The sequence below is a fragment of the Pleurodeles waltl genome, chromosome 2_1 (genome assembly GCF_031143425.1).
Source record: "Pleurodeles waltl isolate 20211129_DDA chromosome 2_1, aPleWal1.hap1.20221129, whole genome shotgun sequence".
Lineage (NCBI taxonomy): Eukaryota > Metazoa > Chordata > Amphibia > Caudata > Salamandridae > Pleurodeles > Pleurodeles waltl.
In genome coordinates, this window is record NC_090438.1 from 595,926,579 (window position 1) to 595,942,353 (window position 15,775).

General features: G+C 42.9%; 1 protein-coding gene across 1 annotated transcript in view; it reads right to left on the reverse strand.

The window, feature by feature from the left end:
- Nucleotides 1-1,413: 1,413 nt before the first annotated feature.
- DPY19L1 (dpy-19 like C-mannosyltransferase 1) overlaps nucleotides 1,414-15,775 on the reverse strand; it is a 377,005-nt gene continuing 362,643 nt past the window's right edge. Inside the window, exon 22 of the mRNA XM_069215489.1 lies at nucleotides 1,414-1,999. Within this exon, the coding sequence (XP_069071590.1) occupies nucleotides 1,843-1,999 (157 nt within the window). The 3' untranslated portion in view covers nucleotides 1,414-1,842. The remainder of the gene's footprint in view (nucleotides 2,000-15,775) is intronic.

Here is a 15,775-nt window from a genome sequence, read left to right on the forward strand (position 1 = left end):
TGCATGGTGAAAGCACTCTTTTCAGTGTACCTGTTCCATGTTTCAAGCCTGGGTGGGATGCTTGGCAGTTTCTTTGCTATAAGTACAGACTTGATACAAAAAGTAGGTGACGTAGCATAGGGTTTCACCCACTCTGTGTCTGTGCGTAAATGTGATGGAATATTTTGCCCAAGATTCCTCTGGCTCAGGCATTTCCCCAATTAGTCAAAAAAGTAAGCATTGCCGAGCGATTAAATATGATTTTAATATTTACAGATTTTCTACTGTATATAAAAGCATTAGCTCAAACCGAAAACATGTTTCTAAACCCTGCACCTTCAATCCAAGCACACAAAACTGGAAGAAACAAAATGAAGAAGAATCTATATTTTAGTTATCTCTCTGAACAAAAAAACTCAAGCAGAATAGTCTTAGCCCTGCTTTTCTTGTATATCAACGTTACATTACGTAGGCCCCTCCACTAGGTAAAAAGAAATTACACATTCAATCTCATTTTCCTATCTTCGAGTGCCATTTTCATTTATTGTTGTGTATGTGTTTACCAGTGTTTACATTTTAGAGGGCTGTTTCCCTTTGGTGGGCTTTTAACAGTTAAGGTAGGTTTAAACTGAAAACGGGATAGCCCACTTAACCTACACTGCCTCAGTTGAGATGGCTTTGATTGTTCGTCCTTGTCTACCCATTAAGTCAAGGAGGTCTAAGTCAGGCCAGATTTACACTGCACTTGTTACCATGGATCTCCAACATACTCCCTTTGAGGACCTAGTATGATTTGTATGCAGCTGCATGTCCCAGGAGACAGATCATGAGACTCCTATAACATTGTATACTGATCAGAAAATTAATACAAGTAGCAGTGGAAGGAGGTGCAAAAAGACACACACACTTGTACACGTTGGGTCCATAAGGCTGTGGATTAAACATTTACGATTATTCTTTCTGACCAGGTATCTTACTCTTTCCTCCCTTCACAGTAGTTGTAATGTTTCACAAATTGATATCTAGATACAATTAACGTCCTCGTTATGAGTGGCTTCTTAATTCCGATGGAGAGAGTAAGAGCAAATTCCAGCCTTATCGGAATTCCTATTAATTTACTTTCATCCTCAGATTTCATTTTCTCAAAATAGCCAAAAACTCTGAGAGGAAGTCTGGGCCAAATGATGAACTAACAGGAGAACTGGACCCAGAATTACCAGTTCTCTTGGTAATTCCACATTTCTTAGTAGACCATCCTGGACTGGGAAAATCTAGCAGGGGAAATGGGCTGTATTTTCTGACCTCTGGATGTGCTGGTAACCCAACTGTCTGTAACTCTGGAATGAGGAAAATCCAGCCCTATTTCCTGGGTTACTCGTAATTAAGGCCTTGGAGGTAAACAGCATCCGAAACAAGAAAACTGAGCAGACAACCTTGACTGTTGCAACATGTTATATAAAAGCTTTATTATCACCGTCAAACTTCACAGTATAAAGACTCTTTAGGTCTACAATATTGACATCTTGACTGCAACAACAAGCATACGGTGTGTGCTCCCGAGGCACTCCACAATAGGTAAGAAAGCACTCTGAAATCTGCCTGTCATGCCCAAACCTGGATGTCCACATATAGAAAAAATTCAAAAGCATGATGGCCTGAATACTGTAATGAATTTTGCTTCTAATGCAACATCACATATAGGCCATAAGCAGCAAATACTGTTTCATTTTGTGTGAAAAAAATAATTTAAAAATATTTCCTAAATATAGTTCATCATTTTTATTAAAAGATATCTAAAATCGAATGTTTACTGAAATATAGTTGACCGTTCGCAAGAAAGTTCTTTTGTTTTATAGCGACATGTCAGACTCTCACTACCTTTAAGACTTTGTAAACATTGTTCTGAAAACAAATACTGAAGTGTGGCCTTGGGTCCCTGTTAAGTATGGTACACAGGGGAGTCTTCTTGGCATTATAAGGATCTTCCACATCCCAAATTTCTGGCATACTGCAACCAGGCCTGTAAGAAAGTATGATATGAAGATTAAAGTAATACAAAAAAAAGAGCTAAGGGAATAGGCATCTAGAACAAATCTGATTGTTGAAAGAGAACAGATGAAGCATGGCATTAAAACAGGATTAGAGGAATTTATTCTCTCGGGGCACCATGTTTATGCTAGTGGTGGGATATCTGCTGGTTTGACGTCTTACAGGAATACAAACACACCTTTAAGAAAATCTAAAGATAATAAATTAAATAATAAAATGTTTGCTCATTCTGTGACACCTGTTCATAATAATCACTAAGGGTACGCAATTATTTGTAAAACAAATCTCCATGCTGTATTAGAGGAGGAACTGCTCCTGCAGCATTGAAAGGCAGGAAAATATAATTTCATTTCTGCTCACTAGCTCAGTACCACTGAAATGAAAAACAAAATGTGCCTCCAAGCAAAATATGTTACTTTCAAAATGATTAAACACTACCAGAGGAATCTAAAAAATAAATCGAATAATTAAGCTGAACCGAAAATTCGAATGATAACATTGCTCTTGGAAATGGGACATTTGTTTTCAAAATGTGCATTTTTTTAAATGTAAACACGGCCAGTTTTGCATTTTTGCAGACAGTGCAGCACACAACAATGTGCAATTTCTTTTGCAAAACAGACTAATGAACCCGATGCCCGTGAAATTCTGCTCACCAGGCATATCAAAAAGAAACCATCAATGCATGAAATTTGCTTTCTCAGACACATGGTGAAGGAAGAAGACCAATCTTTTTCTCCCTGCTCAACAGCCACCTGCTTGGATGCATACATACTTTCCGATTATCAAAGCATAGACGAGGAACATTCTGGCCACCAGAAGAGTACCAGATATATACAGTGCTTAACTGGAGCTAGTGATTGCCAGTGGGGGCCACTGGCACTCATTTTTGGGTACAGGCATTTATTTTTCTACATCAAACATTTACCGAAAGCGAAAGAAGGAAAAACAAAGCAGTATGGAGGAAACAAAAGGTGAAAAAACTGTAACAAAGAGTCCAACAAGGCACCTGCAAGTATGAGACAATAGGGCAGGCAGTGTCTGGTAGTTGGTTAAAAAGGCAAAGGGTTGATTTCAGACTACCACCCTTTGTATTCTGTGTGCAGACATCCAACTTCACCGACACTCGTTCAAAAGAATCACGTTCAAACTCCTCACACACGCTCACAATGCACTGAACAACACCGGACCAGAATACCTCAACAGACGGCTCTCCTGCACCCCAACCCAACAGCTTCGCTCCACAGACCTTATCCTTGCCACCATCCCACGCATCCACAGAACGACCGCCGGTGGCAGATACTTCTCCCACCTCGCCACCAAGATGTGGAACACTCTTACCACCCACCCCCATCAGCACCTTGAGACCCTCATGGGTCACTGTTATGAAATAAGCACTGAGCATTGTCAAACACCAGCACAAACTAAGCACTGAGGCAGTTGAGGTTAATATTTGTGCATCATACTCACTGCAATTTGGTACACAGACTATGAGCACAATGTCTGATTGATGGATGTTTAGGTTTTATGTGAAGAACTTTACTTGATGTGTCACTGACATGGGCAGGGCAGGTTAAAATAAAACCAAGGAGACCCTCTTCCTTACGGTCTCCCTCTGGAGAAATTTCCATTGTCAGGCAAAAATCACAAGATTTTGTAGCATTTTTCGAAATGTGCAAATATCAAGTGAAAATTATTTTTGATTATTAGGTTATTAATGATGCATAGCAGTAACCAATGAACTAATGATTTTACACTAGAAACAAGTTACATAGGTCATTTAGGAGTGTGAATAATACTATAAAAAATAATGCCACATGTTTGTGTAACACCATTATTCGTAAAGATGAATGAAGCTTCTGAGGTTCAGTTCAACTTGCTCCCGCTTTTCCCCCTCCCAATCAGTGTCCCATTCAAAGCCATCTCTCCCCTTGTTTCTGTGGAGCATCAAGAGAATTACATAAATGTGTTAGCAAAATATAACATGACTAGAAAACGAGTGTTGTAAATGAAGCTTCATTAGAATCATTTCAAGGACTTCCACTGAAAGCTCAGCTGAAGACGTGTTGGTGCTAATTCCAAAAGCCACTGTTTAAGGAATGTTTCATTTTGCGTTGTACATCTTCAGAGTGCAGTAGAAGACTTATTTTTATTGCTAATGAGTTAGAAGTAAATAATTGAGTAGTTTTAGTTACTATGTTATTGTTTATGATTTGCCAGACGTGACCCTAACCATGAACTTACCATGCTGAATTTAAAAACTCTATTAGTATCGTGTGTGATTTGTCTATAAAACCACAGGGAGTCTGTTATATGTGGGATTCTCTATTTCGGTGCTCTTTATGAGTCAGACACTTAAAATGTTTTGCCTAGATACTGCTTAACTAGGCATTATAGAGTTTTGTGATTTTTTATTGTATCTGTAGTTTTGTAACTGGGCCTTCATGGCAATTCATACACTTTTCTCTGTACTGCATTTTCACAATTTTGTAATAAATATACTTTTTTCCCTATTTTGATCTATAACTCAGCCCTTTACGCTTCAAATATTTTATTCTGTTTAACTCTGCTAAATTGTGTTTCTCTAATAAAGAGTGTAGGCTTTACCCGCTAGATCAACTGGAGGCATTGGAGCTAAATTAATCTGCTACAATTTTGGCATGATGAAATATCGGGGATCAGAAGTTGGTAGGAGAGGAGGATTAGCGTGAGATCACCTCCTCTTTAAGGGGTCCCCAAATATTTTTGGCCTTAGGTATCAGCAACTAGGGAGAAAGAAGTTTTGCCAACTTTCAACTTTCCGGTGTTGGATCCTCCAGAGGGTGCAAGCTCTATTGCTGTGCGGTCCTGAAGGAACCTGCAGTGCAATAGGGAGAATTTGAGTGCAGGAGCCTACGTGATCTGTGATGCTGGATTTCTGTGTTTGTGGTGAGTTGTTTGGTTCCCTGATGATTGTGACTTCAATTGTTGGGTTGATTACTATTTTGATTTTGCAGTATTCATAATTGTGAACCCATTTGATGTTGTTTTATTTAAAGAAGAAATATTAAGTTAGTTATCAGATTTCGTTGAAAATCCAAGATCTTAAGATATTGTTACCTTGTCTGTATTGTAGTGTAGAGCGAGGCACCACTTGCACATTGGTAGTTACCTGTATTAGCAAATTTTCCTTTTTCAAAATTTGAGAGAATAATTTGGTTTACTGTGCTTAAACTGAAGTGCACGAGGTGTAGTACATTAACTCGGGAGGTAAAATACTGCTAGTCAGTAGTTTGCCTCGGGAGAACAATGTAGGCTGTTTGAGATTTAATCTTGTTTTCTGGCAATATTTTCTCCATTTGCTCGAAATCGAATTTCTAGGATTGAGAGTTTTCAGACTTGTGAAATACTGACTTATTTTCCTTTCAAGGGTAAGGAAAACAGACAAGGGGTTTATAAATTTCTAAAGATTTATTGTGGTTCAGTAGTTGTTTTCCCTGTTGGCTAGAAAGTTGCACTGTGACTGGTCTTTGGGATTGGTGTGATGTCCCCACTAGCTGTGCTCTGATCAGTTGTTAGTCAGTATACCAATGTAGTGATAGGTTGACCTTTGACAGAGCCACGCTGTGATTGGTTATTGTTCGCTGAGTTAGTTCTAGAACTGTTTAGAGCTTGAGTACGTGTAAACATGGGTGGAATACTTACCAAACTTAAAACTAAGAAAGAGAATAAACCTAGCGAGGGTCGGAAGCGGCCAAAGGAAGGCACACTGGCATATGAAATGATGGAAGAGGTTACACATGCATTTGGATTCCTGAATGGAATAAATATACAGCACATGGTAAGAAATTACAGTTTCCCAGGCAGGGTACTTTTAATTTTGAGAAATTAGACACACCTTGTACAATATAAATCCAGTGCCTAGAACGACGCAGTTAGAAGCACTCAATAAATGGGATCACGTGGTGAGAGAGAGAGAAGACAGATAGATCTATGAAGAAATCCTTCAAGGGCTGGTTAGAATCCAGACTATATGTATTCCAAAAATGAGGAACATTAGAACATAAGTGTACCCTCAGCCTCCCTAGTACTAAACAAAAGAATCAATCTAAATACTAGAGGTGGTGGATTGTGAGACCCTGAAATCTCTTAGATTTTTTTGTTAGGATCCTCACCCACAGATACTACCTGTGGCATGCTTCTTCACCGGATCCTCGCCCGCTGCACCTAGTGTAAGCGGGAGGGCTCAAAGCACTTTGTAAGCGGAGCACTTTCTAAATGGGACTGCAACAGTTCAAATTGCCTGCAGAATCCTCTGCTTTGTGTCTTTAATCTGAGGCCCTTTGGTAAGGTTAAAAGCAGGAATGAAAATTATGTGACTGAGTATAATGGACCAAACATCAAAACGGGGTTGACATGTTTCAGCCTCATTAAGTGCCTATGAAGGTCAATGGGCTTCCTTCAGGGCCAATGAAGATCTAACCCCTACTCTACTGTGGTCAGTATTACCACCTCTCCATTTTACTAATGGTGCAACATTATCACACACTCAAAAAAAGTATGCACGCTAGTACAGACCATCCTTCAGGAAATGTTCCTCTTTTTGTCTAGCATGAGAGCAGGAGAGAGAGAGCTCATTTATCATATATTCACACTAGGCACAAAACTGTCTCTGATTCAAAGTACAGCATCATGCTAAGTGTGTGCGTCAAGGCATGCACACATGTGGGAGCCCCACACAGTCACATTCATAATTAGGCACACAAAGCACTTAAAAACACTGCATGCTTTGTGTAATGTGGTTTCATGCACACACATGCTCAAACTACAATCATACTGACCTACATATTGTCAATCATATCTAGCTCCATAAGGCTTCCCAGTGGTCCAACACTCGGAATTTAAAAAGGACAATGGTCATGATGGTAGGCGCAGAGCCATAAATACCATTGGTAATCTCCTTGATTAGTACGCCTTTGAGATTTATTAAGACAAGGGAATTCACCCTGCCTTTCACCTACATGGGGCCCATTTGAGATTTTCTACAGAGTGTAATATGGTGATAAAATGTTCAGCCATTTTTGCAGTAATTTGATTGAAGCTGATGTTGCTCCTGTGTTCTCATATCCTAATCCTAATCTTGGGGCTGTCATACCTAAATACTTAAGGTAATTGGGCAGGTTATCATGTATATTACTTGCCTGATTTTACAACTGGTGTCTTTCCTCAGTTGCCAGGTTCTAGTTCTTCTGTGGGTGATATCAAATGACACACACTGCACTGTCCACACAAGTACTGCCCCACTACTCCTGGAAGGCCCAGAGAATGGTGTATGGTGTTAGTCAGTCTCATCATCTGTCTGGGTCTTGTATGTACTAATGTATCCCTCAGGCTTCTCACCCTCTTGTGTGAAGAAAGTGGGTAATCCCACTTCCTGAGTCCCGTATTCACAATACACCAGTTTTTTCTTGATGATTTTCTTGATAACATCTGAAGCCATATTACTTGCCATAATACATATTAGGGCAGGTTCCTAGTTTTCATTTTGAGTGTACCGCATGTCACTGGGAGTCTAATGTATCCCTCGTCTGGCCCACCGGAGGCAACTTCTGCTGCAACATCCCCTTCGACCCCAGTAAATCCCCTTTTAAACATAACACTCATGCATAGGGCCATTCATCAGTCAGGCCAAGAGTGCTTGGCCTCAAGGGTTGAATTCTATTTGTCTCTTAGATCTCTGCGGTTTTCTTCTGGTCACCTTGCTAAAGTTCCCAGGGATAAGCGAGCAAAAACAGGAGGCAGATCATTTTCCCTTTTGGGCCAAAAGGCCTGGAATAGCCTGCTGGTGAACTACGTCAAATTGTTAACGAATGCGGTTTTAAAAAACAACTGAAGACTTGGTGTTAGAAATGGGGTCTTTGGTTGGCAGTCAGGTTACCCCCTGTCCAAGCAAGAACCCTCACTCTAGTCAAGGTAAAAGAGAATCACCAACAGCTAACCCCTGCTTACCCCTTTGGTAGCTTGGCACGAGTAGTAGGCTTAACTTCAGAGTGTTAGGTGTAAAGTATTTGTACCAACACACACAGTAACTTAATGAAAACACTACAAAATGACACAACACAGTTTTAGAAAAATAGAAAATATTTATCAAAACAAGACCAAAAACGACAAAAATCTACTATACACAAGTCAAGCTATCACTAAAAATGCAAAAAGAGTCTTCATGTCATTTGAAACACACTCTAACGATGTTGGTGTGAAAATGTACTTTAGGTGAGTCAAAAATAACCCAGCATAGGCGAGTGTGCGTCAAAAAGGGCTTGCGATGCATTGATTTCACTCACGAGTAAGACCTTGCATTGTTCCTCCTTTAGTTGGGTCGGCGTGCGTTGTTTCTTCTCTCCGCAGGAGAGCGATGAGTCGATCCGGTCAGCACTCTTGGGTCCGGGCAGGCCTTGCATCGCTTTTACACGCCCAGCGGTGTTTGTATCAGAAATCCAGCCGCACAATGATCCGAAAACCACGAAGCGCAGGTTGCGATCTCACCAGCCTCCGTCAGCGATGCTGCACGTCGTTTTCCCAGCACCGGATGTAGATCTTCTGGTTGCGTTGCAGACGAGCGTCGATTTTCAGCCATGAAGCCGGGGGCGCATCGATTTTTCAGCCGCAGATCGGAGTCACATCAATCTTTTCCCTGCACGGCGGTCGGTGCGTGGATTTCTTACTCTTGGGCTGCCAGCTTCTCCTTTCAGGGCCCCAGTAACTGGATGGGCACCACTTGGCAGAGTAGGAGTCTCTCCAGAGACTCCAGGTGCTGGCAGAGAGAAGTCTTTGCTGTCCCTGAGACTTCAAACAACAGGAGGCAAGTTCTAAATCAAGCCCTTGGAGAGTTCTTCAAAATAAGGAAGGAAACACAAAGTCCAGTCTTTGTCCGCTTACTCTGGTAGAAGCAGCATCTGCAGGATAGCTCCACAGTCGCAGGCAGGGCAGCTCTTCTTCCTCAGCTCTTCTCCAGGCAGAGGTTCCTCTTGCCTTACAGAAGTGTTCTAAAGTCTGTGGTTCTGGGTGCCCTTCTTATACCCAATTTATACTTTGAAGTAGGCCTACTTCAAAGCAAAGTCCCTCATGAATGTGAAATCCTGCCTTGCCCAGGCCAGGCCCCAGACACTCACCAGGGGGTTGGAGACTGCATTGTGTGAGGGCAGGCACACCCCTTTCAGGTGTAAGTGACCACTCCTCCCAAACCCTCCTAGCACAGTTGGCTCATCAGGAAATGCAGACTACACCCCAGCTCCCTTTGTGTCCCTTTCTAGTGTGAGGTGCAACCAGCCCAACTGTCAAAATGACCCAGACAAGGAATCCACAAACAGGCAGAGTCACAGAAATGGTATAAGCAAGAAGATGCTCACTTTCTAAATGTGGCATTTTCAAACACACAATCTTAAAATCAACTTCACTAAAAGATTTATTTTTAAATTGTGAGCTCAGAGACCCCAAACTCCAAATGTCCACCCGCTCCCAAAGGGAATCTACACTTTAATCAGATTCAAAGGTAGCCCCCATGTTAACTTATGAGAGGGACAGGCCTTGCAACAGTGAAAAACGAATTTAGCAATATTTTACTGTCAGGACATATAAAACACGTTACTATATGTCCTACCTTAACCATACACTGCACCTGCCCTTGGGGCTACCTAGGGCCTACCTTAGGGGTGTCTAACATGTAAGAAAAGGGAAGGATCTACACTTGCCAAGTCGAATTTACAGTTAAAACTGAACACACAGACACTGCAGTGGCAGGTCTGAGACATGATTACAGAGCTACGTATGTGGGTGGCACAACCAGTGCAGCAGGTCCACTAGCAGCATTTTATTTACAGGCCCTGGGCACCTCTAGTGCACTGTACTAGGGGCTTACTAATAAATCAAATATGCCAATCATGGATAAAACAATTACATACACATTTTGTAAAGGAGCACTTGCACTTTAGCACTGGTTAGCAGGGGTAAAGTGCCCAGAGTAACAAAAACAGCAAAATCAGAGTCCAGTACACATCAATAACCTGGGAAGCAGAGGCAAAAAGTTAAGGGAGGCCACACCAAGGATGAAAAGTCTAACACTTGGCTTTTCAGCTACTAATTGTCTTCCAGTCCTCTTCTCTCTTATTGTCCACTTAGCACCGGGACACTCCTAGGGATAGCCTTGCACTCTAAAAATGCCACAATTCATTCCTTCTTTTACTAGGGTTTTGAGTAGGGCATCTCAGTTTTGATTTGTGATTAGTGAGAGAAATAGGCTATGTACTCGTAATAACATCCATGTCAGGAAACAACTGTGGGAGACCAAGGCCATAAAAGTTATAAAAACGTTAAGAACATGGAAATAGCACCAGCCATGAATGATACCATAAAAAATTGTGCTAGAACAAAACTGGTCCAGAAGCATGCAAAAGACGGGCATTAATAAGAATGTAGGTAAGCGTAAACATAATTCACTACTTAACCTGTTCTGTGCCCAGGACGTAATGGTTACGTCCCGAGGCACAGTGCTGCTGTGCCCAGGACGTAACCATTACGTCCTGGTCACAGAGCCCAGAGGGAGCGCTAGCGCTCCCTCTGTGGTGTTCCCCCCCACGCCCCCAAGTCAGGGATGGAAGGGGAAGCCCTTCCCCTTCCACCCCCGACCCCCCCCCCCCCAACCCCCCCTGTGACGTTAGTCACAGGGTCTCTTCCAGCGCAATTGAAAGAGAAATGCAAAGCATTTCTCTTTCAATCCCATGGGGGAGGCCCGGAGGGGCTTCAAAGGGAAGGAAATGTATTTCCTTCCCTTTGAAGTCTCTCCCAGGGTTTCAAAACCCGGATTGCTGCAATCCGGCTTTTGAAACCCCACTAGACACCAGGGATTATTTTTTTTTTTTTAACTGAAACTGACAAAAGGGAGCGACCCCTTGGGCAAGGGTCGCTCCCAGGGGGGGAAGGGCATTTTTCTGGGAAGGCCTTTTCTGCCCCCAGGGGGGGGGGCAGAAACCTCTAGGCACCAGGGATAATTTTTTGTGTTTTTTTATTTTTGTTATGTTTTCTTTTTTTTTTTTAGGTGGGGAGCGACCCCTTAGGCAAGGGTCGCTCCCCTAGGGGGCAAATGATATTTAGGCCATTTCTGCCCCCCTAGGGGGCAGATTGGCCTATTTTGATGAGGCCAATCTGCCCCCAAGGGGGGCAGAAACCATTAGACACCAAGGAGTTTTTTTTTTGCGTGAATTTCACGCAAGGGGAGCGACCCCTTGGGCAAGGGTCGCTCCCAGGGGGGGCATTTTTTGGGGAAGGCCTTTTCTGCCCCCACCTCTAGGCACCAGGGATAATTTTTTTCTTTTTGTTATGTTTTCTTTTTTTTTTAGGTGGTGAGCGACCCCTTAGGCAAGGGTCGCTCCCCTAGGGGGCAAATTATATTTAGGGCATTCCTGCCCCCCTTAGGGGCAGATTGGCCTATTTTGATGAGGCCAATCTGCCCCCAAGGGGGGCAGAAACCATTAGACACCAGGGAGTTTTTTTTTTGCGTGAATTTCACGCAAGGGGAGCGACCCCTTGGGCAAGGGTCGCTCCCAGGGGGGGCATTTTTTGGGGAAGGCCTTTTCTGCCCCCACCTCTAGGCACCAGAGATAATTTTTTTCTTATGTTTTCTTTTTTTTTTAGGTGGTGAGCGACCCCTTAGGCAAGGGTCGCTCCCCTAGGGGGCAAATTATATTTAGGGCATTCCTGCCCCCCTTAGGGGCAGATTGGCCTATTTTGATGAGGCCAATCTGCCCCCAAGGGGGGCAGAAACCATTAGACACCAGGGAGTTTTTTTTTTTTGCGTGAATTTCACGCAAGGGGAGCGACCCCTTAGGCAAGGGTTGCTCCCTGGGAGGGGAATTATTTTAGGCCATTTCTGCCCCCCTGGGGGGTAGATCAGCCTATTTTGATTAGGCTGATCTGCCCCCAAGGGGGGCAGAAACCACTAGGCACCAGGGATCTTTTTTTTGCGCCATCACGCAAGGGGAGCGACCTTGTAGGCAAGGGTCGCTCCCCGGGGGGGTAAATTTATTTTAGGCCATTTCTGCCCCCCCTGGGGGAAGATCGGCATACTGGTATTAGGCCGATCTGCCCCCAGGGGGGGCAGAAACCTCTAGGCGCCAGGGCAAATAGTTTTTTTGTGTTTTTTTTTTTGTTTGTTTGTTTTTTTAGAGATGGGGAGCGACCCATCAGGCAAGGGTCACTCCCCTGGGGAGGCAAATTGTATTTAGACCATTTCCGCCCCCCTTGGGGGCAGACTGGCCGATTGTAGGTCAATCAGCCCCCAAGGGGGGCAGAAACCACTAGGCACCAGGGATCTTTTTTTTTGCGCCGTCACGCAAGGGGAGCGACCTTGTAGGCAAGGGTCGCTCCCCGGGGGAGGGTGGGGGAGCAAATTTATTTTAGGCCATTCCTGCCCCCCCTGGGGGCAGATCGGCCTATTGGTATTAGGCCGATCTGCCCCCAGGGGGGGCAGAAACCTCTAGGCGCCAGGGCAAATAGTTGTTTTGTGGATTTTTTTTTGTTTGTTTGTTTTTTTAGAGATGGGGAGCGACCCATTAGGCAAGGGTCGCTTCCCCTGGGGGGCACATTGTATTTAGACCCTTTCTGCCCCCCTTGGGGGCAGATTGGCCGATTGTAGGTCAATCTGCCCCCAAGGGGGGCACAAACCACTAGGCACCAGGGATCTTTTTTTTTGCGCTGCCACGCAAGAGGAGCGACCTTGTAGGCGGGGGGTTAGGGGGGCTGGGGGACAAATTTATTTTAGGACATTTCTGCCCCCCCTGGGGCCGGCTGAGCTAGAGGCCAAAATCCACAGGTCGGCACTGTTTTCTATGAAAAAATTTGATGTGTCCACGTTGTGTTTTGGGCCATTTCCTGTCGCGGGCGCTAGGCCTACCCACACAAGTGAGGTATAATTTTTATCGGTAGACTTGGGGGAACGCTAGGTGGAAGGAAATTTGTGGCTCCTCTCAGTTTCCAGAACTTTCTGTCACCGAAATGTGAGGAAAATGTGTTTTTTTAGCCAAAATTTGAGGTTTGCAAAGGATTCTGGGTAACAGAACCTGGTCAGAGCCCCACAAGTCACCTCATCTTGGATTCCCCTAGGTCTCTAGTTTTCAAACATGCACAGGTTTGGTAGGTTTCCCTAGGTGCCGGCTGAGCTAGAGGCCAAAATCTACAGGTAGGCACTTTGCAAAAAACAGCTCTGTTTTCTGTGATGTGTCCACGTTGTGTTTTGGGGCATATCCTGTCGCGGGCGCCAGGTCTAACCACACAAGTGAGGTATCATTTTTATCGGGAGACTTGGGGGAACATAGAATAGCAAAACAAGTGTTATTGCCCCTTTTCATTCTCTACATTTTCCCCTTCCAAATGTAAGACAGTGTGTAAAAAAGACATCTATTTGAGAAATGCCCTGTAATTCACATGCTAGTATGGGCACCTCGGAATTCAGAGATGTGCAAATAACCACTGCTTCTCAACACCTTATCTTGTGCCCATTTTGGAAATACAAAGGTTTTCTTGATAGCTATTTTTTACTCTTTATATTTCAGCAAATGAATTGCTGTATACCCGGTATAGAATGAAAACCCAATGCAGGGTGCAGGTCATTTATTGGCTCTGGGTACCTAGAGTTCTTGATGAACCTACAAGCCCTATATATCCCCGTAACCAGAAGAGTCCAGCAGACGTAACAGTATATTGCTTTCGAAAATCTGACGTTGCAGAAAAAAAGTTACAGAGCAAAACGTAGAGAAAAATTTATGTTTTTGTCATCTCAATTTCAATATTTTTCTTTTTCAGTTGTTATTTTCTATAGGAAACTCTTGTAGGATCTACACAAATTACCCCTTGCTGAATTCAGAATTTTGTGTACTTTTCAGAAATTTTGCAGTTTCTGGGATCCAGCGTTGGTTTCATGCCCATTTCTGTCACTGACTGGAAGGAGGCTGAAAGCACAAAAAATCGTAAAAATGGGGTATGTCCCAGTAAAATGCCAAAATTGTGTTGAAAAATTGGGTTATCTGATTCAAGTCTGCCTGTTCCTGAAAGCTGGGAAGCTGGTGATTTTAGCACCGCAAACCCTTTGTTGATGCCCTTTTCAGGGAAAAAACCACAAGCCTTCATCTGCAGCCCCTTTTTCCCATTAAAAAAAAAAAAAAAAAAAATTCACTGTATTTTGGCTAATTTCTTGGCCTCCTTCTGGGGAGCCCACAAAGTCTGGGTACCTCTAGAATCCCTAGGATGTTGGAAAAAAAGGACGCAAATTTGGCTTGGCTAGCGTATGTGGACAAACAGTTATGAGGGCCTAAGCGCGAACTGCCCCAAATAGCCAAAAAAAGACTCGGCACAGGAGGGGGAAAAGGCCTGGCAGCGAAGGGGTTAAGACACTCAGGAAGAACTCCTGATAAGGAGTAGAAACAGTAAAAACAACATGGAACAAAGAATCCATGTGAATATGATCCATTAGTGTTAGAGGCTAAGTAACAGAGCGATATGTGTACGTTTGTACGAACCCTCCATCACTACTTTGGAAGAAATCCTAAAGACAAACACCAAGGCTAAGAGACACTAACAATGATGTTGGAACAGTGAGCAGCATAAGATGCCTTGAAACCAGACATCTTACCAGGTAAAGGTATGTATCAACCAGATCCACATTATAAAAAAAACAGTAAATTATTTTGTCTTGCAGAGAAAAACACAGTTGCCATCGTAAAAAGGGAACTCGGAGACAACCATATAAACTTGTGCCATATAAATATAATTCTCCTTCTGGAAAAGTAGCAGAGAAATAGAAACATCTCCATTGACATAGGAGTGAACTAACCATGCCTATGTAGTAGTACCATATTTCTATACAAAAACTCAGGGGCCGAGGCAAAATTGACACACCTCTTCCTGCAATTATATAAAAAGTGTATATGTTGATAGCTGTAGTCCAGAAAAAGTGCACGAGTCTGAAGGACCAACCCCCTAATCCTCAATCACCAAAAGGCACATTGCTATAATTACGAAATAAGACTCAGCAAAAATATGTATCAAATTATAGAAGAGGGAAAAATCCCTTAGATGCCTAGATGTCCTTAAACACCTTAAATACCTTTAGGTTTGTAGAATCAGCATAAGAAATGTCTATGATTAATGAATAAACAATATACTGACACTCTCAAAGAGCTGGTAATATGTCCAGCTGCCTATAAGGGACACAAATATATGTCAAAGTCATAAGTGATTAAAAAAAACTCTATGCAAGGGGAGCAATTCCATACTCCCTGCAAAGGGAGCAGTTCTATACTCTCCATTGAAGGGTAATAGCGCACAATGGAAAGATTGTACATCATCAATAAATGCTCTGTAGTATAACAGCAAGTGTTCAAATACTCCACACAGAGTATGGTTTCTACCAAAAAGTTAACAACTTTTAAACATTAGCTTACTGTCAGAGTAAAGTAAACAATGTCACCTTGATTCAGGTGCAGGAAAAACATGAAAACCCTCTAAGAGGCTATTATAGACCAATTTGAAGGAGAAATCAATCAAGTTGAACATCAGGTTTGAAAAGCTACATATGGCTCCAAGGCAATAACTGTAATAACAAAACACCCGCCAGGCGTACCAGGTACATTATATAACCTGTCTCAGCAGACAGAGAACTAAAGAAAAGCCTCACGGCCTGGCCAAAGCAAAACTCTTCTGGGGAAGTTGGTAAGAA